Here is a 26,849-nt window from a genome sequence, read left to right as displayed (position 1 = left end):
GTGTAAAGTGAGCTGGAGGGTACCAGTCAAGCCTTCATTCATCCAGGGGCTCACAAACATTGTTACGATGGAAAACCTGGTCCCCCAAAGAAGCAAAAGCAGTCTCACCTTGAGCCCCTTTCCCCAACTAGGGAGTCCTTGCTGCCTGTGCAAGCAGAATGACATTTCTCCTCCCCTCCTGCTGCTCCTGCCGCTGCGAGGGAGAGGGAGCTGCCCAGCGGCTGGGCGGCCTCGCCTCCTCGCACTGTAACCCTCTGCTGGCGAGCTCCCAGGACCAGCATCCCAGCAGGCTGGCTGCTGCCGCTCCACCGGGAAGATGGAGCCGCTCCCAGCCCTCCTCGATTAGGATATGTCAGGGTTGTCAGGGCAACTGTTCACGGCAGCATCTCCTACTTCCCCTTCTGTGCTGAGTGCTGAATATTTTCTGTGTGGTAGCAGGAAGAAGACTGGGAAAAGGTGCCGAGCAGGAAGGAGAAGCTGGGATCTGACTGAGCAGGTTAGGCAGTGGAGAGAAGCATTCGCCCCTGCGTGCCTTTCGCAGGGCTTTTCTGGAAGGAGAGAGTGGGAGGGTGTGGGTGTGGGTATGGGTGTGTGAGTGAGCGAGCTTGAGCCAGCACACGTGCCTGTGAGGAGTAAGTGGGAGGGGGCTCGAAGGGGAGGGGGCGCTGCTAGGTGAGGGGGAACCGCAGGGCCTCAGTTGCCAGGAGGCTGGTAGTATCTGTCAGCTGTTTGCACACTATTTCCCCATAGGGGATCTATTACAAGTGCTCAAATGAACCGGCAGCTTAGAAACTAGCAGCTTCCTGGGAGCTGCAATTATATAAGCATATACTTTGGATATACTGATAATTAAAAAACAAGTCGCAGCGGTATGCCTGGATCAGCTACAGCTCTCCGACAAGAGAGACTGAAGAAGACCCATGCAAGGCCAGTCCCCCTTGGTTTATTCACCATTAATGAGGAAGATGAGCAGCAGAAGAATGGACATTCCAGAAGACCAAAAGGTATGCATCAGCCCTACCCTGTGGTCAGAGCCAGACCAGCCCCCCGTTTCCCACACTCCCTACAGCACTCTTATCAACTGGACTCTGGGGCACGCTGTGTGGAGTGCTGGTGACCTGCCAGCACAGTTCGCTGGTTATATTTACACATTCTGTAGGGCTGTGTGTGTCTGAAAGGGAGAACAGATTTTTGCAGATTGAGTAGGTTTCAGATCAGATGCCTACTTGACTCAAGGTGCTTTCTGGGCCTAGACAGCTTTAATCTTCACCTGCTCGCTTAAATAGTCACCAGTGACTGTCCTCATCAAGAGGAGGGAATGTGAGTTCTCAAGGTTAAAATGAATAGCTCTCCGCCTTCCGTAGGTGCATTGGGCGATTTTCTCCTTGAGAGAGATGAGTTGGATTGAGTGACCCAAGAGTGCAGCATTTCCATGGGCAGAGGGTCAAGCTGTTACTTCCTTTTCTATTTTGAAGTGCTGAGAGGAGGAAATCAAACACCGAACATGACTGTGGGAGGCAAGGCTGGGGAGCAGGGAGGAGACCCTGAGGTTTTATAACTTCTGATGGCAACTCTGCTGCATCTGAATAGAGGTTGAAATGTGCTGGATATGGAAAGGAGAGGACCAGTTCTTGTGCTGTCCCTTCATCAGGATGAAATGGAGCAACAGCTCGCCGACTTCTTTCATCCCAAGTACTGCATCATCTTTAGTGCTGTCTCATGGCCACCCTCCTGGGCCTGCAGTCACCATTCAGACAGCAACATGGTGCATTTTTGAAGCAGGACTTCAAGGCTTATGTTTTCTAGTATCATTCTTGCAACGCCCCCTTCCTACACACAGATGAGCTATTAAGCTGATCGGTGATCAGTTTTGTTGTTTCCTATGTTCTGATTACATTTTAGCTTGTGTTCAAATTGTTCTGTCACCGAGAGGTCACATTTTGCTCAGCGTGTCTCAGAGCTGTAGCATAGCAAAGGAGCAAGGAAATATTTGAGCAGTGATAAAATGAGCGTTTACATAGAAGCCACTGTCTGAAGACAGCTGGCTCTTTCTCTCCTGGTTCTGGAATCAATCTCTTTGCTTTTAGGAAATATAATGTAAACTCTCTAAACCAAAAAGTATATTTTAATCTCATCTTTAAAAGGCTAGACAAGGAAGTCCTAATAAGTAGAGTCTAATTATTACTGCAGTTGATCTCGTTTCACCGTCAGACTTTGTTTCTGCCTGAGGACCAGCCGTCTTCAGGTATCTGATGCTGTGTGACTAGAAGGTGACTAAGGGGATTCTTTTATTTGCCCATGAACTAGATCTTGATGAAAACTCGATCCTTTTTCAATTGTTGGTAGCAAATCATTTGGCCTTCTGGCATTTGGTAGCTTTAAAAAATGGATGTGGGTTTGTTGAATTGTGGCCACTGTGGATTTTTGGAGAAGTTGTTGTTGATTTGTGGCACTGTTCCCCGTGTGTCCTAGAACAGGAATTTAGGATCATCATCCATTTTGTCCTTAGTAATTTTCTTGAATTTCCTTTCTGTCTCCTGTTCTTTTCAGTTGCCTCTAGGATTTTATTTAAAAGGAAAGAGGGCTAGGGGACGGAGGTGCTTCTTAAAATCGATTTGCTTTTGGCAATTTATGCAACTTCTTGGGCAAGAGACTTAAATCGAGGAGTTTCTGATCCCCTACTATTCTGTTTTTTCTACCTTCCCCCACACCAAGGGCAGAGGGGAGGGTGAACGATGAGGGGGGAAAAGCCTATGCTGATAAGGATGTCCAGACTTTCTGTATATTCCAGAATGTCTCTAATTTAGGAGACATTCAGTAAAATAAGCAGATCAGGCATCTTGGGGGTGTCTGAGATTCTTGATGGGTGAGACTGTTCGATTCTGAATTTGTCATCAGGTCTATAGGAGCAATAGGAGTGTTCACTTTTAAGTCTAGCTTGGTCCATCAGGAGGACAATGATGGAAATATTGTCTGCACTGTGCAGTATGATAAACCACTAGCCACATGTGGCAAAGAGCACTTGCAGTATGGCTGTTACAGCTGGCAAACTGATTTTTAAAATTGTATTACTTTTTAGTTAAATTTAAAGATGGTCGTGTGTGGCTAGCGGCTACTTTACTAAACAACGCAGTTCTAGTGCGTAGAGCTATGACTTTCTGAATTTGTCCTCTTTGTCCATGCTTGATTGCTTCCTGGTGCCAGATTTGGTTGATCCTGAAATGAATGTGTTATTACGAAGGGCAGTGGGGAGCAGACAGTCTGTTCTCTGCAGAGTAGCACATTAACCTGGATTTACAGATAACTTCATTTTTCCTTTTCCATTTAAATGTTATTGCCTGCTCTGTATATTATTCTTACCAGTTGCTCATTTCCTATGCCATTTTAATGAACTCCTATTTTCTATATTATTTCCAAAACAGCACAGCAGGATAACATGCAATTTATCTTTTAGTCTAACCCTTAAGATAAGCAATCAAAAACTTTGGGTTTTTTTTTTTTTCCCTGCTTACTGCATGATCTAATCAGCCAACCATGTTCCAACCTGGTTTTCAATGCTTAGTATCTTTGTTGTATCATTACCAGGAATAGAGAAGCTTGGCATCTAAATTGAATAAGCTGAATGCTTCTGTTTGGGATTACCCTGGGTTAATGGCAGTGGCACCTTTCCAGGTACTCTGTTCATCAGTATGGATGAACACGGTGATTATCATCTCGACTCCCAGTGGTAGCTTCACAATTACCTGATAGGGTCATGCTATAGTTTGGTTAGCTGGTAGACTAGATCAACTATTAAAGGAGGGATTTCTCTCCTTTGATATCTCTCGTATAATCAATAGCAATATGAATGTTTTACATGCCTGCTTATTATTGATGTATAGCACTTAGTAATTGGGAATGAGCTGGACTTATGCTGTTGCTCTTACACCTCAGAACCCAAGGCTCCATGTAATGCTGCCTGTATAACTTGCGTAGGAGAGATTGTTTAGGTATTGCAGTGACTGAATTGGTTTCAAGGCCAAAGTGCCTTATAAGTTTTGCTGAGTTCACTGTGATTATTTAGTAATATGACATTTCTCCCTAAACCAGCATTTGTTAATTGCTCACTCTATGCAGATTACTCTGCTGGCCATTGAAAGGGCTGCAAAGATAACTGACATGGTTTCTGCTTTCAGAAGTGTTTAACCATCTAAGAGAAGAAGACAAGTATGTACAAATAATGCAAGGATATTAACTGAAATTAAGGGCTGATAATGTAATGATATTACCTCTGCATACAGAGTGTAAGCTGCTTAAGGGCCAAGTCTACTCCATGTCATAAGTACTTTGCAGATGCAGGGAAAGCTATTGAATGGAGATAGATTTAACATTCAGAAATAATTTTCTCTGGTTCTTAAAGGTCTTACTAACGCAGGGATTCAAAGATGTTGATGGTATTAGAATCATCGTTCCAAGGTAACTACTTTGAAGGAGTGTAGCATTTGGATGTATCTGATGTGTTCATTGTATTATTCTCTGCTGCACTGCATTTATCTAATAGTATATTGAGGATTCTGCTGTTTGTTGCTTTCCACCATGGTATGCATTGTTCTCTTTGAAAAAATACAGGTATGTGTTCACAAGGTAGAATCAGTTGACTACTTGTTAGTATCTCGGTTAACCCCTTCTGCCCCTTTTGTTAGCTAATCGCAGGTTAGAGGGTAAAGAAATAAAAATTTCTCCTTGAAATCAGGACACAGTAGTTGTGAGAAACTGAGCTCCTCTTCTCCCCTTCCCTGCCATTTTGTTAAAAATGTGTATTGATGGAGCCTGCAAGTGACTCTTCTTCTTTCAGCTTGTCCCTTGTAAAGGTAGAATTTCTGCCAGTTAAGGTTTCCAAATGAAATACAATCTACCATTTACTGTCTATATTCCTATTGGATAGGTGGTGATCTAACAACTGTAATGTCCTCTTTGTAAGTCATGAGTCTTTTTCTTTTCAAGGGAAGTGATATGTTAAGACGTGTGAATGCCATTCTAGAATCATTCTCACACATTTCCTCGTTTCTTTTTCTCTTTTGTTTTGTAAGACTTGGACCATTGTCTGTTCGCAGTGTTCTTATTTGTGCCATTTGAAGACTAGGCAAAAGGCTTTAGCCATAGAATTTTACAGCTAGTGAGGCAAAAGTATAGTTTAGAAAAACAGCAATACCAAAGATCTCCATTGTGAGGAGAAACATCTTAGACATATTGGCATATCTTGTATTTGTTAAAGAAACCCTAAATATATTTATTCAAAGCAGTTATATTTTTTTAAAAAAGAACAGAGTATACCAGGAACAAGGACCACAACATCTAATGCATAGCTTGCACTCACTGGATTCTCCATAAGTATCTGTATGTAGCTGTTTTTCAGGCATCCCTATGTTCTAGAAGTAGAAATTAGCATAGATGGATCGCTGTATACTAGGGAAACATGATTTAACTGGTACATAACCAAGTTTTTTTGAACAGTGAGTATGTAATGGAATTTGTTTCCTATCTAAAACTAATAGGTTTAAAACTTGTGTGCCTGTTTTAAGAGCTGTAATTGATGGAGCTAAAATTTAGCTGACTGCTTCAACCATAAAAACTAAAAACACATATTTGATGAGGCTCTCCCAGCTGATAAATCTTAGACCTTATTTATTGGAAGATTGATGTGAGTATCCATTTCCACTAACATCAGCATGTCTCAAGGAGCATTTAATTTGTTGCTGCCAAAAGTTTTCCAGGTGACTTGCAGGCACCTTGACCATATTTTTAGCAGAAACAAATACCTTCACAGCAACACAGGTAATTTGAGAGAGTCCGTCTTAATGCTCAGATTTTTGTAGGCATTTAGAAGAAGCCCCGTTTGTATTGGACCCTCTGTGGGGTGTTAGGTTTAGGTTGCAGATTTGCTAGCTTCAGAAGGCAAGTCATACCACATTATACCTCAGATGCAAAGGCCCAGAGTGTATCACAGATGGACATAGACTTTGTGTTTGAAATAGTTGTCAGAGCACCGTGGAAATCGCTTTGCTGACTATAAAATGCAAGTCCTTTTTTTTTTTAGGCCATATGCCCAGCATTGATTTGTTAGTGAGAGAACTGTAACAGATGCTGTCCAGATTCTGAAGAATTTACCGTCCTTGGTCCAGTGTGGGGTATGAAATGAGAATACAGCTTAGGAGTATAGACCAAGGAAAATTATTTTCACAGTTTCCATTGAGTGTGAAAATAGGCAAATCACGTTTATTTAACCTCATTATTTCCAAGCCTCAGGTTCTCAGCTGTAAAGAGAAATTAATAAAATGATACTCACAGGTGGTGGTGAAAATGAGCAATAATGTAAGTACTTAGCACCCTCTCTGGAAAATAATTGGGGTACATTAAATGAGAGTTACAGAAATGATAATTTGCAGTCCTATGCCCCACATTTTCTGTTAACTTCTACCAGCATGTTCTCTTGGGGGTATGGGTTATGGGCTCACAGAAAGACCACCATGCTTATCCCTTCTGGCACCCTCATCAGAGAAAGATTTTTCTCTAGTCTGATCTCCTACCTTTTAACTTGCTTGTAAAAAGTTTCCAGGAGGGCTGCCTCTTCTCCGAAGACTTTTTAGTTCCTTTGCCACCACAGGCATATGCAACCGGATCATTGTCCCATGCTTATTCACGTGGATCAGATGTACCACATCTGATCAGGTAGGTTACTCATCAGGTAGATTGTTCAGTGCAAAACCCTGTAATTCCGTCATGTTAGGTAAGGGAAGTAAATTGCCGTTATGTCAGATCACTTACTATTTCAAATACAGCCCAGGGAGTAGGCCTGTTCTTCCTGGGGAGGAATGGAAGCACCTGGTCTTTAAGGGAACAGTGGTACCGCTCTTCTGCCCGCTTTTTGTTGTTGCTGTTTAGTCACTCAGGCAAGTCGACTCTTTTGTGACCCCATGGACTGGAGCCCTCCAGGCCTCTCTGTCCATGGAATTTTCCAGGCAAGAATACTGGGGTGGGTTGCCATTTCCTTCTCCCAGGGGTCTTCCCAATGCAGGGATCAAACCCACATCTCCTGCATTGGCAGGCATGTTCTTTACCACTGAGCCACTAGAGAAGCGCTCTGCCATCTTGGAAACCTGAGTTCTTTGACCAATAGTATCTGCCATTTTTTCCTGCTGCTTTGTGGATCAAGAAGCATCTCTGAGACCAGAGCTGCTGTTAACTTAGCAGTCCTGTGTGTTCCTAGTCATGTGCCTGCTGATCTCCCACCCATTTTGGTGCATCTCATTAAGCCACCTCTGTAATGGCCTTTTATGCCTTTCTTTTTACTGTTTTTACGTCAGCCTTTTTCTTCTTTTTCCTCCTCAAGACCCAGAAAAACAGGTTATTTGTCAGTAGACAGGTCCTGGTGCAGACCTTTGTGTCAGCAACTTGTATAGATGCAAAGTAGCAACTGAGACTTTTGGATTCAAAACTTCAGCACTCTGAGTTTTTACCCTGGACTTGTTTCAGGATCACTTTTTTTTTTTTTTTTTACCAGTTGGTTACTTGTTACTGCTGATTCTTCTGTGATACTCCAGTGAACCCTTCTAATTTTTGCTTGTTAGTTCCTCAGTCATTTCTTACTCTTTGCGACCCCATGGATTGTAGCCCGCTAGGCTCCTCTGTCCATGGAATTCTCCAGGCAAGGATACTGGAATAGGTTGCCATTCTCTTCTCCAGAGAATCTTCCCGACCTAGGGATTGAACCTGGCATTGCTGGCAGATTCTTTACCATCTGAGCCACCAAGGTGGTATCCATTATCCTACAGCTGTGAATACTGAGCTGAATACTGTCATCCTTAGCCATCTGAATACTGTCACAGTAACCTGGGCATGAATTATGAATGGAACTCCAAACTGGCCACTTGTCAACACTTCCAGTCACCAACTTTACAGCATTATCTCACAAACCCAGTGACTTCAAAATCATCTTCACTCGACTGCTACAAGTTGCAGTGACCTGGACATCTGCTTTGCTTCGTAGCTTTCGCTTCACCTCCATTTAGGTAGCCAGGCCGCAGTGCAAGTCGGTGCTGGGACTTGTTAGCGCTCTATCTATGGTATCATGAACTCAGATTCCCCCAGGCAGCCACAGGCTTCAGATTTAGCAAACACCGACTGTGTGCTGACCCCATGGAGACAATGTGCTAGGTTTTCCCAGATCTGTGAGATCATCCTACTGGACACACAGACTCACATCTTCCAAATCCATCATCATCTGCAGAACCTCTGGGTTCCTAAACCCTCTGTGTTCTTATAGTTGTTAGTACCCTTCTAGCTCACTTGGCTTACCCTTGCCTCTTTTCAAGCCTGGAACTCATGGGTAGCCATTTCAGCAATGCACTTGCTATGAAGTTGGGGCCACCTTTGCAGGCTCTGAGTTTGCCCGCGTGGCCTCTTATTTAGGGCTACTGACTGCTATGTGAAAACACTCAGGTCTGTTCCACTTTCCTGTTCTCTCACCATCAGATGAGCCTTGATTGCTGCTGGACAGTCATTTTAGTTAAATCACGTGACAGCTGGTATTCACCCTGTGTCTCATCCACTCTACCTCTCTTAACATCTAACACTTTCTGCCACTTTGCTGTGAATATTGAGGATGTATTGTATTAGCTTTTAGATCATAATCTACTCTGTTGTAACGAGGGAGAAAATAAGTGGAAAGGCATATAGCCTGTATTATTCTAATTAAAACTCAACAATGGAAAAGAGAAGAGGAACTTTGATATAATTTTAAAGAAGGAAGAAGGTAAGATTTAAGAGGGCTTTTGGTCACTAACATTGGATTTAAATAAAGCCTGTCAGAGGATGACTGCAGCTTCATGGTCAGCAGCACAGTTCTTTGAGGCATTATACATAAAAGAAAAGCAAATTGAATGTTCCAGGTACTATCTGAGAATTTCTTGATCATTTCGTATTGATCATTACAACTATAGATGCCACATGACCAAGTTAATGCAGTCATTAATCTGTGCCATATTACTTGGAAAGAACAAGGTTAAAGAATGAGGACATACTGTTACAAGTCATGTGTTCACAAGCAAAGCTTTATATCCTATGATGAGCCATAATGGAAAAAAATATGAAAAAGTATGTGTGTGTATATATATGTATGTATAACCGAATCACCTTGCTGTGTGGCAGAAATTAACACAACATTGTAAATCAACTATACTTCAATAAAATAGTTAAAAAAAGCAAAGCCTTTAGCTCGGGGCTTTTAGTATTTGAGTTCCTTCCTTCTGACAGTACTGTTGGAACCATTGCAGTGGAGGTCTGCCTAGTCATTTCCAGTGTCCCAGGTTTGATTCCCACCGCCCCCCGCCCCTGCCCAAGATTATTGACTCTAGGTAATAGGAAATTTCTTGGCTGAATATGTGGCTATTTCAGTCTTCCTCTAACATATTTTATCTTAAAACTTTACTGTGATGTTTTAGTGTAAAATTTAAAATAGAAAAAATAACTGTCTTGGGCTGTGATTGATAGTTCATCCTGGACAAATCTGTAGCATTTAGCATTTTCTGTTTTCACAAATGTGACCCTAAGGCTTAGTGTTCAATCTTCTAGAATGTTGACTGGAGGGAGGAAGGGAAAAGCAGGCACCCATGTATGAAACTGTATGAAGGATATTGGGTCAATACAAAGCTTAGCATGCTTAAGGGGTAGAATGTGCTGGTGCCAAAATTCAGAATGATTGATCTGTAATTAGTTGAAAGATTGACAAAAACTAATTTCCTTTTCCTGATGCTGATTTCCTTCTTAGAACCACAGGGTTCTAAGTGGTTCAGATTTCCAATGGTGTGACAGGCCTTTGATAGAATAGTCCCTGGTGAAAACCAAATGTTCTGAATGGTAAAATGAGCAAGTCATGTGTTAATGTCCTAGAAGCAGCTCTGAAATGTTAAATTGGGGATTGGGGATTGTAGGTCAAAATACATGTTGAATTGAGCAGTTGCATGCCGCTCAAATGTCAAATGCTCACATCTGAGGTGTGTCATTATGATCTCTTGGAGGTAATGTGGATTCAGAGCCAGTTTTAGCACCTCTGAAGTGTATGCTTCAGGCAAGAGATTTTATATTTGTGCCTGCTGACTTCGTCTAAAAACCAGGGATAATGGTGACACCTATCTCACGGGGTTATTAATGATTAAGTGGAATAATGCATCAAACATGCTCGTAACTGTGGCTGGCACTATTATGCTGGCATGTGAGTGGTAGCAAAGGTCACTGGGAAAAGTTTCTTAGCTCAATGGCTTTTCTTAATAGTTCTGATAAACCAGCATTTCTGCTAAGACTCCTAAATTCTGAGAGACTTGAAACCAATTAAAACAAAGTTTTAATTACTGAGAATTATATATCTGCTGAGAATTACTTATATAATTTAAAAATAGTTTTTCTTCTACAGTTTATCCTTTTAAAATAACTGTAGATGCCTAGTGAATGTGAAACTGTAGCAAATATTTTTATTGAAACTCGCTATCCTTGACAGTTACCTTGATAACAGCATTGTGAGTCACACAGCGCTCTCCCATCAGCCACACGAAAATGAGGACGTGAAAATGTGTTTGAAATTGCAGTGCATTGTTCTTAAGAAAATACTCAGGAAGGTACTACTTTTTGGGTTGGCCAACGCATTTTCACCTTATACATTGTTGTAAGGTTACATAATAAATATCCATATACCCATCCCAGACCATTTTTTAAAAATATTTCTTTTATATTTGAATACATAATTTGGGAAAATGTAAGTAAAGTATTACTGCAAATGTCATAGTTTCCTGTGTATCCTTCCATGGTCTTCTGTTCCGTCTCTCCCTCTCCCCTTCAGGGAGATAACACGTACCCTTCCAGTCTGTTTCTGAACTTTTACTGCATGTGTGTCCTTGTGCTTAGTTGCTCAGTCGTGTCAGGCTCTCTGTGGCTCCATGGACTGTAGCCTGCCACACTTCTGTGTCCATGGAATTTTCCAGGTAAGAATACTGGAGTGGGTTGCCATGTTCTACTCTAGGGGATCTTCTGGACCCAGGGATCAAACCAGTGTCTTCTGTGTCTCCTGCATTGGCAGGTAAATTCTTTACCATTAATGCCACCTGGGAAGCCCAGGTGTATTGCTACATGTATATATCTATATCTATAAATATCATGTGTGTATATTTCAATGTATATAAATTATATTAATATATCAGTTTGCTACTTGGTACTTTCCCCTCACTCAAGTTTTAAAAGAACTTTCTAAAATGATCACTGTAATTTATTTTAACTGCAGCTTAGAATTCAGTACTGTGACTTTACTGCAGTGTACTATTCCGCATCTGACAGATGAAGAAGTTGATTATAGAGTTTTGTTTTCTTTGCCTTGTCTCTACTACAAATTGTGCTGTAATAACCATTTATAAACTTCTTCTTGGGCATGTGTACAAGTTTCTCTGTGTATTCCTGGAAATGGAATGTGCATTTTCACACACCAAACTGCTCTCCAAAACAGTTTTATCAGCCTCATTCCACCTATCGTATGTAAAAGTCACATATCCTAACTTAGACTGGATTTATTGTAAGACAATTTGATTTTTGCTAGTTGGATAGATAGGAAATGGTATTTGGTTTTAATTAGCAAAGTCAGACATTGGCTAATTTTTTTTTTCTTTTAAATAATGGGGACACTGGTATTGTTTGTGTGTCCCCTCCCCGGCCCAAGGGAGGGCAGAGAAACCACTGCATCAGTAATGTGGCTTAAAGCTCCTTGTTCTTGGCAGGTATACTGAGTCACTGGGGGAAGAAACAGATGGAACCACCACCCTGCGCAACTGGAGGGAGGGTAGTTATCTTCGTTGAAAGCATGGCTGGGCCTTAGGACAGGGTTTCAGATTCCCCTTTTCAAACAGTGCATCTTGTTTGCAGGCCTGAGCCTTTTGGTTTTCTCTTCCCATTGCTTCTTTTCACTCAGTCAGTATCACTGCTATTAGGTAGCCAGAGAAAAAGCCATGTATATGAAAGTTAAGTTGACTTTCTTGATAAAACTTGATAACTGTATACTAAGATTTCTCTTAAGGATGAAGACTGTAAGTGGCAGGGAGGGTAGAGACCATGTTTGGGGAAGATTTCTGGAGAGAGCATGTGTTGAAAACATTGCTTAAAATCAGATTTGGTAATTATTTGCAGCTTTCCATTATTCGTAATCCTTGAATCTGATTAGTATTTGTAAAGTATAAACTCTACAAATGCAAGGTATTAACATAAATAATTAAAAGGTAGGGAGTTAGCTGTATGTGACTGTGGGTTTTCTTTTATTATTGCGGAGGCTATTTTAATAACAAGAGGAAGCTTAGACTCGTAAACTGCTGGTCTGGAGACTCCAGTAATGCTCTCAGCTCAACCACATGCCATGATATATTGTACGATTGCCGTATTTTCCTGGAAAAAGAAAGGTACTTTGCTGGCAGAGGGGGTAGCAATATTCTGTGCTTTGTATCTGTATCAGTTATATGGGTACAATCTGAATTCCTGGGAGGAGGGCTGTACTTGATGTAATCATATCAACCTAAGTATAATTCTTATTATAGTTTGACATTGCCTTGGTCATGGCTCTAACTCATTGATTTGGGATCCTGAACCCCCAGAAAGTAATCCTTTTCAAAATTAGGGTATTTCCCAGGGGATATTTGCTGTGCTGTAAACAAGGCTACCTGCACGAGTGCCACCTCCATCCATAAGGTGCCTTCCCTGTTCACACTGTGCCCGTACACTGCTCTACACTTACACGTCCCAAACTGGCGTTCACTAGGTCAGTCCTTCTGCAGGATGTTAATGGATGTGCCAACAAGAGTGATTCTAATTCAGATTGCTTTACTATTGGACTCATAAGGGCATTTAGTATACTATTATGAATCACCAAGAAAGAATTGGTGGATGCGTTTGACTAAGGAATAATTCTGTGTTGGTTATATGTATGTCTCAGCTGCACGGAGTACCACTTTAGGAGATTCTGTAGTGTTTGTGTGTGTTTGCTTGCGAAGCATCGTTTAAAAAATTCTTCCTTTGCCACCATGTGTTGCCAAAGCTGTGAGCTGGTTCCATGCAAATAGATGTTAGTGGGGTTTTTTTGTTTTCAATGGCTTCTGGGAGATACTTGTGACAAGTCTTGATGTGTCTAAATCTTTCAAAGTCTAACTTGGACCCCTGCAACATAACAGAAGTCTATAAACCTAACTTGGCTGCTGGTGAAAATGCACGAAAAGGTATCTCGACCTTTTTTGTTCTTGCTCTGGAAGCTGGAGGCAGATATTATCTCAGTGGATACCAGACTCTGGTCAATGAAGTCATGGCCACCTCTGGCCATGAATTTATTGTGGAGGGCGGGGAGGAGACGGTCTGTCTATATTCTGCAACCTCATACACAGTCTGTGACCCTCCCTTCATGGGAATGTTCCACTGAGTAAAGAAGGGAAAATTTGTGATAGGAACTTGACCGTTTCCACTGAGATCTGATGCAAGCAAGTCATGATGGATCTATTTTCTGTATTCTGAAAGGATAAGTAAAATGAAATTTAAGTCATACAGTGATTTGATTATTCTACAGCTTACTTCTTTGATATGTATGTAATAAAAGACATTTGTACAGAGAATTTCAATAAGTAATTTATTGTTGTTGTTCAGTTGCTCAGTCACGTCTGACTCTGCAATCCATGGACTGCAGCACGCGAGGCTTCCCTGTCCTTTAGCATCTGCTGGAGTTTGCTCAAACTCGTGTTCATTGAGTTGGTGATGCCATCCAACCATGTCACCCTCTGTTGTCCCCTTTTCCTCCTGCCTTCAGTCTTTCCCAGCATCAGGGTCTTTTCTAATGTATACCACTTATTTATTATATACCGTTTATTTTACCCAATAAGTAAAATAAATGATATATAAGATCAAAGAGAAAGGAATCAAAAGGAAGATCTGAGAAAAATCACTGACTTTTGGATATATTTTCTCCAGTCTGTTTTCTGTTTATCGTCCCAGTGATTTGGAACATGATGTTTTGCTATAAAAATCTACTGTGGTTACATTCCTGAAGATTTTCCCCCAGCTATTCTTAAGCTTATGTTACCTGACAGTGCCAGAAAATATTACTAAAAGATGAGCTTATATGCTTCTTAAAACAAACATTTAGAAAAATGTTGAAGATTGAAGTATGTAATTGCTGATAAATCATAGCAGATTTTGGAACACTTGTTTTTTGAGAAAATATTAATCAGAAGTTTTCTTCTTGCTGTTCAAATCCCTCTGGGAGCCAGTTAGAAGCACTTAGTGTTAACCACCAGCATAGCACTCTGCTACTTAAGCATCATTATTCTTAATGGAAGGTAGTAACTCTAAAATTACTATAAAGCCCAGAAAGAATTTATTTAGAGTTAGTTCCAAAGTGATTCCAGATGAGTGAAAATAATTTTTCAAAACTTGAGGTTCAGTTCAGTTCAGTCGCTCAGTCGTGTCTGACTCTTTGCGACCCCATGAATTGCAGCACGCCAGGCCTCCCTGTCCATCACCAACTCCCGGAGTTCACTCAAACTCTCGTCCATCGAGTCAGTGATGCCATCCAACCATCTCATCCTCTGTCGTCCCTTCTCCTCCTGCCCCCAATCCCTCCCAGCATCAGAGTCTTTTCCAGTGAGTCAACTCTTAGCATGAGGTGGCCAAAGTACTGGAGTTTCAGCTTTAGCATCAGTCCTTCCAAAAAACACCCAGGGCTGATCTCCTTCAGAATGGACTGGTTGGATCTCCTTGCAGTCCAAGGGACTCTCAAAAGTCTTTTCCAACACCACAGTTCAAAAGCATCAATTCTTCCGCGCTCAGCTTTCTTCACAGTCCAACCCTCACATCCATACATGACCACTAGAAAAACCATAACCTTGACTAGATGGACCTTTGTTGGCAAAGTTATGTCTCTGCTTTTGAATATGCTATCTAGGCTGGTCATAACTTTCCTTCCAAGGAGTTAAGCGTCTTTTCATTTCATGGCTGCAATCACCATCTGCAGTGATTTGGGAGCCCCAAAAAATAAAGTCTGACACTGTTTCCACTGTTTCCCCATCTATTTGCCATGAACTGATGGGACCAGATGCCATGATCTCATTTTCTGAATTTTGAGCTTTAAGCCAACTTTTTCACTCTCCTCTTTCACTTTCATCATGAGGCTTTTTAGTTCCTCTTCACTTTCTGCCATAAGGATGGTGTCATCTGCATATCTGAGGTTATTGGTATTTCTCCCAGCAGTCTTGATTCCAGCTGGTGCTTCTTCCAGTCCGCGTTTCTCATTATGTACTCTGCATAGAAGTTAAATAAGCAGGGTGACAATGTACAGCCTTGATGTACTCCTTTTCCTATTTGGAACCAGTCTGTTGTTCCATGTCCAATTCTAACTGTTGCCTCCTGACCTGCATATAGGTTTCTCAAGAGGCAGGTCAGGTGATCTGGTATGCCCATCTCTTTCAGAATTTTCCACAGTTTATTGTGATCCACACAGTCAAAGGCTTTGGCATAGTCAATAAAGCAGAAATAGATGTTTTTCTGGAACTCTTTTGCTTTTTCCATGATCCAGCGGATGTTGGCAATTTGATCTCTGGTTCCTCTGCCTTTTCTAAAACCAGCTTGAACATCAGGAAGTTCACAATTCACATATTGCTGAAGCCTGGCTTGGAGAATTTTGAGCAGTACTTTACTAGCGTGTGAGATGAGTGCAATTGTTCGGTAGTTTGAGCATTCTTTGGCATTGCTTTTCTTTGGGATTGGAATGAAAACTGACCTTTTCCAGTCCTGTGGCCACTGCTGAGTTTTCCAAATTTGCTGGCATATTGAGTGCAGTACTTTCACAGCATCATCTTTCAAGATTTGAAATAGCTCCCCTGGAATTCCATCACCTCCACTAGCTTTGTTCATAGTGATGCTTTCTAAGGCCCACTTGACTTCACATTCCAGGATGTCTGGCTCTAGGTGAGTGATCACACCATTGTGATTATCTTGGTATCTCTAGGTAATGGCTAGACATATCTTCCTTACAAATGCACTTAAATGTTAAGATTAACTGAAAAAAAAAATCAGCTATTAACAGTGTTCCATAAGGAAGGAATGGAGAAGGAAAATCCCATTTGAAGAAACAATGTACAGGTCATGAGCAACAGTTTTCCTGCCTGGAGATGCCTGTGAAACCTGTGGTACTTGAAAGTTTTAACAGAATAACTGTTTAATAATAGTCGCCAATTGAGCCAATAGTCACCAATTATTGAGCACTTGTTATGTGCCAGGTTATTTATATAGATAATTTCCTTTTAATCTTAATAGTAATCTTATAACAGAATTATTAAAATCCTCTTTCCAGAGTTCTTCATTGAGACTCTGAGAGCTTAAGTAACTTGCTCACGATCACACAGTGAGGAAGTACTAGCATCTGATTTAGAATAGAATCCAGGTCTGTCCAGAGTCCACACTCTGAAACTTTACTCTTGATATTTTGCAACGTTGATTCTATTTTCTTGGTGTCTGGTATTTTTTATTTCCTTTGGATCATTTCCATTATGTGTCTTTCAGCTGCATCTCATTCCCTTTAAGTTCTAGGTGAGACTGGGATCAGAGTTCTTCAGGTAAGACCCTGGCTTACATGGTGAGGACAGTCATCACTCAATACCTGAGGTGAATTTGTTCAAGGAACCCTTTGGATACCAAAATCCACGCCAGTGCTGCGGACGTTTGTGTGAAATGGAGTAGTACAGGCGGCTCGTCCCACCCGCTCGCCCTGCACCCAAAATTCCATCCTCGGCTTGTGGAATCTGCAGATGTGTGAACCATGAGTACGGAGGGCCAACTGTGGGTGCTTCCAGAGTTAGGATTTGGCTTTAGGTGCCAATAAAAACACATGAGCTTCTCTCTGGGGAAATCTTTAGTGTAGGAATGTCTTGCATTTGAGTTCCAATGGACTTAGAACCACTTGTTTGACCTGTAGACCCTGAAAATAGCTCTGCAGGGGTGACTCTGTCCTCTTCTTCCAATCCCATTCCTCTATACAAAACGAAATCAGTATCTAGGAAGGGAGACTTATCTTTTGGTGACAAAAAGACCTCAGGTTATCTTCCCTTTTCCTACTGATAATCCTTGTAGGTAAAGTCTTTCTCACTGTTTTTCCCTGAGATTAGGAGAGTAATTGTGCTGTGCGGTAGTTTGAGCATTCTTTGGCATTGCCTTTCTTTGGGATTGGAATGAAAACTGACCTTTTCCACTCCTGTGGCTACTCTGAGTTTTCCAAATTTGCTGGCATATTGAGTGCAGCACTTGCATGGCATCATGTTTTAGGATTTGAAATAGCTCAACTAGAATTCCATCACCTCTACCAGCTTTGTTTGTAGTGATGCTTCCTAGGGCCCACTTGACTTCACATTCCAGGACATCTGGCTCTAGGTGAGTGATCACACCATCTTGGTTATCTGGGTCATGATCTTTTTTGTATAGTTCTTCTGTGTAGTCTTGCCATGTCTTCTTAATATCTTCTGCTTCTATTAGGTCCACACCATTTCTGTCCTTTATTGTACCCATCTGTGCATGAAATGTTCCCTTGGTATCTCTAATTTCCTTGAAGAGATCTCTAGTCTTTGCCACTCATCTCACACGCTAGCAAAGTAGTACTCAAAATTCTCCAAGCCAGGCTTCAACAGTACGTGAACCGTGAACTTCCAGATGTTCAAGCTGCTTTTAGAAAAGGCAGAGGAACCAGAGATCAAATTGCAACATCCATTGGATCATCAAGAAAGCAGAGTTCTAGAAAAACATCTACTTCTGCTTTATTGACTACACCAAAGCCTTTGATTGTGTGGATCACAATAAACTGTGGAAAATTCTGAAAGAGATAGTAATACCAGACCACCTGACCTGCCTCCTGAGAAATCTTTATGCAGGTCAAGAAGCAACAGTTAGAACCAGACATGGAACAACAGACTAGTTCCAAATTGGGAAAGGAGTACATCAAGACTGTATATTATTACCCTGCTTATTTAACTTATATGCAGAGTACATAATGAGGAAAAGCTGGACTGGATGAAGCACAAGCTGGAGTCAAGATTGCTGGGAGAAATATCAATAACCTCAGATATGCAGATGACACCACCCTAATGGCAGAAGGAGAACTGAAGAGCCTCTTGATGAAAGTGAAAGAGGAGAGTGAAAAAGTTGGCTAAAAACTCAATATTCAGAAAACTAAGATCGTGGCATCCAGTCCCATCACTTCATGGCAAATAGATGGGGAAACAGTGGAAACAGTGACAGACTTTATATTTTGGGGCTCCAAAATCACTGCAGATGGTGACTGCAGCCATGAAATTTAAAGATGTTTGCTCTTCGGGAGAAAAGTTATGACCAACCTAGACAGCATATTAAAAAGCAGAGACGTTACTTTGCCAACTAAGGTCCATCCAGTCAAAGCTATGATTTTTCCAATAGTCATGTATGGATGTGAGAATTGGACTATAAAGAAAGCTGAGCATGGAAGAATTGAAGCTTTTGAACTGTGTTGTTGGAGAAGACTCTGGAGAGTCCCTTGGACTGCAAGGAGATCCGACCAGTCAACTCTAAAGGAAATCAGTCCTGAATATTTATTGGAAGGACTTGATGCTGAAGCTGAAACTCCAATACTTTGGCCACCTGATGCGAAGAACTGACTCATTTGAAAAAACTCGGATGCTGGGAATGATTGAAGGTGGGAGGAAAAGGGGACATCAGAGGATGAGGTGGTTGGATGGCATCACCGACTCAATGGACATGAGTTTGAGTAAGCTCCAGAAGTTGGTGATGGACAGGGAGGTCTGGCGTGCTGCAGTCTGTGGGGTCACAAAGAGTCGGATACTACTGAGCCACTGAACTGAAGTGAGGAGAGTTAAGTTCTTCTAGAAGACTGGAGGAGCCTGGGAGGTTTGGGAGGTCTCTGCTGCCATGACTTTGCTCTCCTCAATAGTTTTTTGCTTGTAAATTTGAACAGCAGCCTGTTGCTTCTGTTTCAGAACTTTCCCATAGAGGTTGCAGAGTTTATTTGCTAAATCAAGGGAATATGCAGCTGTCCTGAGTTCATCAAAGATATAAATCTCAGTGATGCTCCAGAGGTTGGCAAACACAGCCTGCAGGCAAATCTGACTTTGGCCTATTTTTGTACTAGGAGCTCAGAACAGCTTTTCACATTTTAAAAATTGCAGGTCAGCAGTAAAGAATCCGCCTGCCAATGCAGGAGACTCGGGTTCAATCCCAGAGTCAAGATGATCCCATGGAGAAGGAAATGGCAGCCCACTCTAGTATTCTTGCCTGGGAAACCCCATGGACAGAGGAACCTAGTGGGCTACAGGTTAGTTACCTAGCAACTAAACAACAGAATGTACATAATATAAAATTTATCATTTTAACCATTATTAAGTTCAGTGGCATTCATTACACTGATAGCTTTGGGGTTTTTTTGTTTGTTTTTTGTTTTTTAACATTTAAAGAGTTGTAACAGCAAAGAATATGTGACATATTCATGTAGCTTGAAAGCCTGAAATATTTCCTGCTCAGTCTTTTATAGAAAAGGTTTACTGACCCCTGTCTAGGTCTTTCTCTGTACATGGGAAAGTGAGTGTCATGATCAAGAGTGTCAGCTGTGGAATTGGGGAGCTCTGAGTTCTCTTCTGGTTCTGTTACTATTAATGTTGTCAGCTAAACAACTTGAGGCAAGTTATGTAACCTCTGAGCCTTGTTTTTCTCAAGCCCTGTAAAACGGCAATGATAATAATACTTAACCTCATAGACGGCTTCCCATGTGGGGCTAGTGGTACCCGCCTGCCAATGCAGTGGATGTAAGAGATGTGGGTTCGATCCCTGGATCGGGAAGATCCCCTGGAGGAGGGCATGGCAGCCCAGTCCAGTATGCTTGCCTGGAGAATCCCATGGACAGAGGAGGAGCCTGGCAGGCTACAGTCCATGGGATCACAAAGAGTCGGAAACAACTGAAGCAGCTTAGTACGCATGCAACCTCAGAGCCATCTCTTGATTAAATGAAGGAATATTTGTGAAACATCATATTAGTTAAGAAACTTTAAGTGAGATTTATTGGGCTCATGTAAGTGACATGTCCAGAGATTAGTAGATACTCTTCCTCCTTGGAGGTGGAGGGCTCTTGCTAAAGTTGCTGGCCATAGGAGAGACCAGCCTGAGGGCAAAGCTAGCCCAAAGAGGAGGCACAGGTTAAAAAAAAATTCTGAGAGAAATGGAACCATTATCCTGATCACTTGCTGAATTTCCTAGTCAAACTAAAGCCTTTCCCACTTTTGTACCTGTCAGTGATGAATGCCAGTAAATCCTCTGTCGGAGAAGGCAATGGCACCCCACTCCAGTACTTTTGCCTGGAAAATCCCATGGATGGAGGAGCCTGGTAGGCTGCAGTCCATGGGGTCACTAAGAATCAGACGCGACTGAGCAACGTCACTTTCACCTTTCACTTTCATGCATTGGAGAAGGAAATGGCAACCCACTCCAGTGTTCTTGCCTGGATAATCCCAGGGACAGGGGAGCCTGGTGGGCTGCCGTCTATGGGGTCGCACAGTGTCGGACACGACTGAAGCGACTTAGCAGCAGCAGCAGCAGCCCTATTGAATTAGGATCCACCTATATGACCTTGTTTTACCTTAATCATCTCTTTAAAGGCCTTATCTCCAAATATGGTTCCATTCTGAGGTACTGGGGGTTAAGACTTCAATGTATGAATGGTGGGGGATAAACTCAGCCCATAACGTGTTCTGATTTTTATAGTTTTCTACATGTATTAACTACTCCTGTAAATAATACAACAGTGAGGACTGCCTTAGTTTAGGCCAGTCAGAACCCACCCTTGGACCTGGGTGGGGATACAGTAAGGGAGGGTTATAGTGGCTGTTGGGAGAGCCATGATGACCACTGCAACCATTAACACACTTCCTTAGAGTAGACACCATTATCTGTCAGCTTGCTGCCAGATTTATTCTCTACTAGTATGAGTTGTTTTTAGAAGATAACTTTGGACTTTATTGTAAGGCTCCTGAGCAATTAACAATGTATTTTGAACTTTTAAAAATCCTTTCAATTTGTCACATCATTTTAAAAGTGAATTTGCTTTTAGAATTGCAAGTCCAAGATGACTCTCCAAAAGTCGTCTGTGTATTTCTGAGCCTCCAGGAGGTACGACATTTACACCAGCCCGGAGGGTTATGTCCCGCACCTGAAAGTCTCCAGTTCCTCCTAGCGTACCATCACCACACAGTCAAGCTGACATTTCATGTGCAAGGAAAGGGACCTAAAAGGACTAGAGCTTCTTTCTCATTATAGCACTGGCATTCAAATTCCAGTAGATACTACTGAATCAGTTAACTGTGGCTGTGTAATAAACCACTCACATATAAGACTGAAAACAATAACAGCTTACTCTTTCTCATGGTTCTGTGGGCTGGTTCCGTGGTTTTGCTGGTTTTGCCTGGGCTCACTCATGGGCTCATTAAGCTCGAGAGTTGGCTGGACAGGAAGGTCCGTGATGACCTCACTCACTTGCTTGGAGTTCATGGTCATGGTGATCTACTGGTGCACCTAGGTTCTCTTCTAGTAGGCTAGACCTATTTAGTGATCCTGAAGAAGTATTCCACGAGAGCAGAAACTCCAAAGCCTTTTATGGCCTGGTGTTGAAAGTCACCCAAGGTCGCTTCTGCCACGTACATGATCAAAATATATCACATGGCTAGCTCAAATTCAAAGGAGAGGGAAAAACCCCACCTGCTGGTGTGAGGAGTGGCAAAGTCAGATGCAGAGGTTCCTGAAAAGAAGCTATGACTCACCAGGAGCTGCTGAGGTAACAGTGCCACAGCTGCTAATGTTCACTGACCCCAGATGCATTTCTTGGATTGTGACTTATATGGAATAGTAGGTGAGAAAGTAATCCAGGTTTGTATGCAGATGTATAGATTTTTTCAAAATGTATTCATGAGTGTGCTTATTGTAAAGACTCCACCTGCCAATGCAGGAGACTAGGGTTCAATCCATGGGTGGGGAAGATACCCTGGAGGAGGACATGGCAACCCACTGCAGTATCCTTGCCTGGAGAATCCTCACTAACAGAGGAGCCTGATGGGCTACTGTCCATGGGGCCGCAGAGTCATACATGACTGAGCAACTAAGCACATTGTATATATTGTTTTTAAAACAGGTATTAAATGGCAGGTTTATATAATATTTTCTATTTTGCATCTGGAAGGATATATTTCAGAAAGTCCATACTACATCATTATAGCCAACTTAGTTCTTCAACTGGGCTGTGCAAATAAATGACTGAAAAGATTAATATGTACCTCTGCCAAAAGATACAAAGTAAATCTTTGTTATTTAACTGTTATCTTTGATATTCTAGGTTACTTCAAATGTTATGTTTCCTTGGATGCATTTTTATTAACATGGATAATAAATGAGATTCTTTGATCAAAGTGGAGATCTAGCACATTCGTATATGCAGGTGCAGGGTACATGTGTGCCTAGTTATATATGAACAACTCTGGATTTCGAAAGGCATCTATGTAATTTGTATATGCTCACATATTAAATTCTTAATTCAAAATATGTGAGCATATTGCTGTCATTTAGTCTCTTAAGTTGTGTCTGACTCTTTGTGACCCCCATGGACTGTAGCCAGCCAAGTTCCTCTGTCCATGGAATTTCCCAAACAAGAATACTGGAGTGGGTTGCCATTTTCTTCCCCAGGAAATCTTGCCAACCTAGGGACTGAACTCGTGTCTCCTGTGTTAGCATACAGATTCTTTACTGCTGAGCCACCAGGGAAGCCCATGTGAGTGTATAGAAATTATATGAAGTTGTTTATATATACATTGCCTTATAAGTACAGCTACCCAATCTGAGTGACCAGGTGGTTTGTCGGACCTCTGCTCACCTAATTTTGCATCTCCTCTATCACCAATCCATTCCCTCTTAACTCATGTCTCAGACTCTGCCTTCTCCCTCCAGCCTCCAAATAGTCTCCATCCATTTCTTCTGGAGAGATAGGCTCACATAGATACAGATACTCATGAGCACCATGGGGCACACAGAGGCCTCCAGATTTCATTTCATTCTAGAACCACTGTATGTACTGGCTTGACCAAAGTCACGGGGAAAGGATAGTGCATAAATCCTGTAACTATTTCTTTTCCCATCTCCTTGTCCCTGCAACAGGCAGATCCCAGCATTCCCAGGGTGTTCGACTGCATGCATTACTTCACGTAAAGACCCTACTAACTCTCCCCATCCCATTGCTACGCTGATGATAAACTCTGCAGGCCTTGGATGTTTCCCTTTTAGAATATAAAAATCTAAATATAGAATTCGTTCTTGATGGTAGAGGATCTTACAAAGGACTCCCTAAAACCACTGGGGTCCTCAAGTTTCATGGATCTGTGAAATTATTTACAAAGTATATGAATATGTCCTTATCTGCATTTTTTTTTTCTGAGAGAAAAATCTATAGCTTTTATAAGGTTCTCAAAAAGACACAGGGCCTAAGAAGAGAATAAGTCCATCATCCTATGAGAACTCAGTGAAATAAAGGAAAGGGTGAAAGATGCAGGAGAGAAAAAAAAAATACAACCTACTTCACTATATTACTGGCTCCTCCTTGCCAAATATTAATACTTAGTACAGAGCATAAGGTTAGGAAAGAGGCCAAGAAGAAAAGAAACTGTCAGTTCTAATGGAGAATGCATTATGCCAACCAAGAGAAGGAGAAAAAAGGGAAACATGTAGTAAGCAACTTCCATGTGCCAGAATCTGAGCTACATGCTCAAATTTTTCATTTAGTCCTCTCCAACATTTACTCATTTGATGGGAAGTCCTTGGGTTTTGGAGCTAGTTAAGAAATAGCTAGATCTGGATTTGAGTTTTGGCTCATTGCTTCATGGTGTGACACCTGGCAATTCCTATAACCTCTGAAACCCAGTGTTCTTAATTGAAATGTGAGATTAAGAGCACTTATTAAATTTGCGTGAAGATTGGGGATTGTTTATAGAAATCTTAAGAGCTCAGTAAGTAGTAGCTATTATTAATCATATTTTAATGAAAGGTTCATGTTTAGGGGTTGATTACGAATTCAGAAAGGGCCTGGCTCTGAAATAGGTTTCCAATGATTATTACTTAGCTCTGGTGGTTGCATTGTCCCTTCCCTCTAGGAATTGATCCTTACCAATCCCTCCTTGCCCCTAGGTTCTGACAGCTTAGTTATTATTGGGAAATGGGGAGAGTTCTGTCTTCACACAAACAGGGGGGAGCTGTGTTCGAAATTGAAACTCTGGCCCTCGGAAATCCTGCCGTGCAGCACTGAAAGTGCATCTCAGCTTTAGGTTGTGGGTTAGACTGTGGATCACATGGGCTTCGGCAAATCAGTCTTGGAGCTGACATTTATAATATTGCTTCTGTGGGGGAGCTGTTTTCTAAATTCCAGTCAAATGTCCTATTCATATGCTGGGGATTACTAGTATACATAAAACTTGATGAGGTCTTGGGAATTATATTCTTAGGCAAAAATTGAGAGATTCAGAGAAATACAACGTTGACAGATAGTTACACTTTTTCTCATTGTTTATGGAGTTAATGTAGTTTTGACATGAAACTTGTTCTAACCATGTATTAATTGCATGGCAGCCAAATGAGGGATACAAGAAAAGATGCTTATTGTCTCTCCTTTTGTGTCAACTCAGCTTCTGTTCCCTTCCAATCATAAGTAATTAGGAGCTGCTACTATGAGAGAGCTTAAATAATGCTCCACCCTGCCAAGGCCTGAGTCATTCACATCATTGGCATATTTCTTCCTTTGAAGGGAAAAACACCAACTTTTGGTCATCCATTAATTTCATTTTGATGCTACCTGTGGGTAGGGCGGAGAAGGCAATGGCACTCCACTCCAGTACTCTTGCCTGGAAAATCCCATGGACAGAGGAGGCTGGTAGGCTGAAGTCCATGGGGTCGCTAAGAGTCGGATACGACTGAGCGACTTCACTTTCACTTTCATGCATTGGAGAAGGAAATGGCAACCCACTCCAGTGCTCTTGCCTGGAGAATCTCAGGGACAGGGGAGCCTGGTGGGCTACCATCTATGGGGTCGCACAGTGTCAGACACGACTGAAGCGACTTAGCAGCAGCAGCAGCAGTGGGGTAGGGAGAGATGGATCCAGTGTGTTCATGTGACAGAGGAAGTCTATCTATTAATACATGCTTTACAGATGTAAACTATGCCCCTTAACAGTTTGTAACTTGAAAAGCATTTCAACTGTTACAGCTTATTGTTAAGTATTTTAATTATTCCTCTGAGTGTTAGGAATTCAGTCCTCCATGAGCCAACACTTTACAAATTACTTTTATTTGGAGGGTACTTTAAGTAAATAATTTTACCTTTCTTATCAATATTTTCACTTTCTGGTATTTATTTTGATTTGTAAAAATAAAATCCAAGAGAAAAACTCAAGACATGTATTTATTAAAAGAAATCTTAGTATAAACTTGAAATTGTCATTTTTTTTTCATAGCAAATAGATTTTAGGTATGTAAGATACCTATAGGTTATATTCCAATGGCTATCCTTTTTCATACTTTAGATTAGACCTATACACATTCCAGTAGAAAGAACATTCATTGATGTACCAATCAGGAATACATTTTTTTTGTATATGTGTGAACATGTGTGCATGTATATATATAATTTATATATTGATAAAGTGTCACATACACGTCTTACTGGTCATGAAATTAAGTTTATGATTCAAACCCAAGATCTAGAGGACAGAGGCTCAAAGATGTGCTTAGGTGGGCTAGGACTAAATTGCAACAATTTACATTTTCTAAGAAGATTTGGAGTTTATGGGCTTCTCTTAGAGAAAGCTGTGACCCAATTTAGAAACCACTTTTCTAGAATAAGTCAGGTAGTTGAACTAGATAATGTCCCTCTCCAATCCTTTTAGGATTCTTGAATTTAATTTTCTACATGCTCAAGCTTTTAGTGTCTTAGAGATCTCAGGAGGGTAGAAAAAACTGGCTTTGTATAGACAATAAGCAATAATGATAAACATAAGGAGAGTCAGTGTAATTTCTAGGCCAAGTAGAGCTTTTGCTAAACCCGTGGCTTTGTTTTGATCAGGTTGCTGCTGCAGCTTTCATATGTGAAGTTTCAGTGATTGTGGCTTTATAAAATGAGCCGTTAGGCTTCTCCCATTTCTCTTCTCCGTGTGTATTTGAGTAACCGTGTATGTTTGTGTGTGTGTGAGGAGACCTTGTGTCAGGGTCTCTATGGACGTTAGGGCAATCCTGATCTGGAAATGCTTGTTCCATATTACTGAATCCAGAGACTCAAGGAAATATTCTATTCACTCCTTTGACAATGTGACGTCGTCAGCAGTCTCAAGTTTCGTAGGCCTACTCTAAAGATGGAGACGTCTTAACTCTTGACAACTCTTTTTCTAGTTTGTCTCCTGTCAGTCTATGTTTTATCTCATGTAAACATGACTCAGTAATGAAGGGACTCTGAATTAGTTGTAGCCTCGGTGTTCATGAGACCTACTAGAGAGATGATAGTGACTATTTAAGGATTTTTTTTTTAATTCTGGTGAAATACACATCACATGAAATTTGACATCTTAATCATTTTTAAGTTTATAGATCAGGGGCTTTAAGAACAGTCACTTTGTTGTGCAACTATAGGGTTTTTCAACAATGGGTTTTTCTATGCAAATATTTCTATTTGGTCAGAGATTTTCTCCTTCAGAAAA

The 26,849-nt window shown here is 41.4% G+C and overlaps 1 protein-coding gene across 9 annotated transcripts in view; it reads left to right on the top strand.

Annotated features, from left to right (window-relative positions):
* The window catches only part of MAP7 (microtubule associated protein 7), a 176,383-nt gene that overhangs the window by 24,171 nt on the left and 125,363 nt on the right, over positions 1 to 26,849 (top strand). For 2 of the 9 annotated variants that reach the window (XM_061428093.1, XM_061428085.1), the window contains exon 1: positions 675 to 1,004. The exons of 4 other annotated variants lie outside the window; for them this stretch is intronic. In XM_061428093.1, coding sequence (XP_061284077.1) covers positions 872 to 1,004 — 133 coding nt within the window. In that variant the 5' untranslated portion in view covers positions 675 to 871. Of the gene's footprint in view, positions 1 to 243; positions 1,005 to 26,849 lie in introns of those variants that run through there. 3 more of the 9 variants (XM_061428090.1, XM_061428084.1, XM_061428083.1) reach the window with 3 other exon arrangements.

Source organism: Bos javanicus, chromosome 9 (genome assembly GCF_032452875.1).
Source record: "Bos javanicus breed banteng chromosome 9, ARS-OSU_banteng_1.0, whole genome shotgun sequence".
Taxonomy (NCBI): Eukaryota; Metazoa; Chordata; class Mammalia; order Artiodactyla; family Bovidae; genus Bos; species Bos javanicus.
The sequence above is the reverse complement of the archived record's forward strand: the minus strand, read 5'-3'. Positions and strand labels throughout refer to the sequence as shown.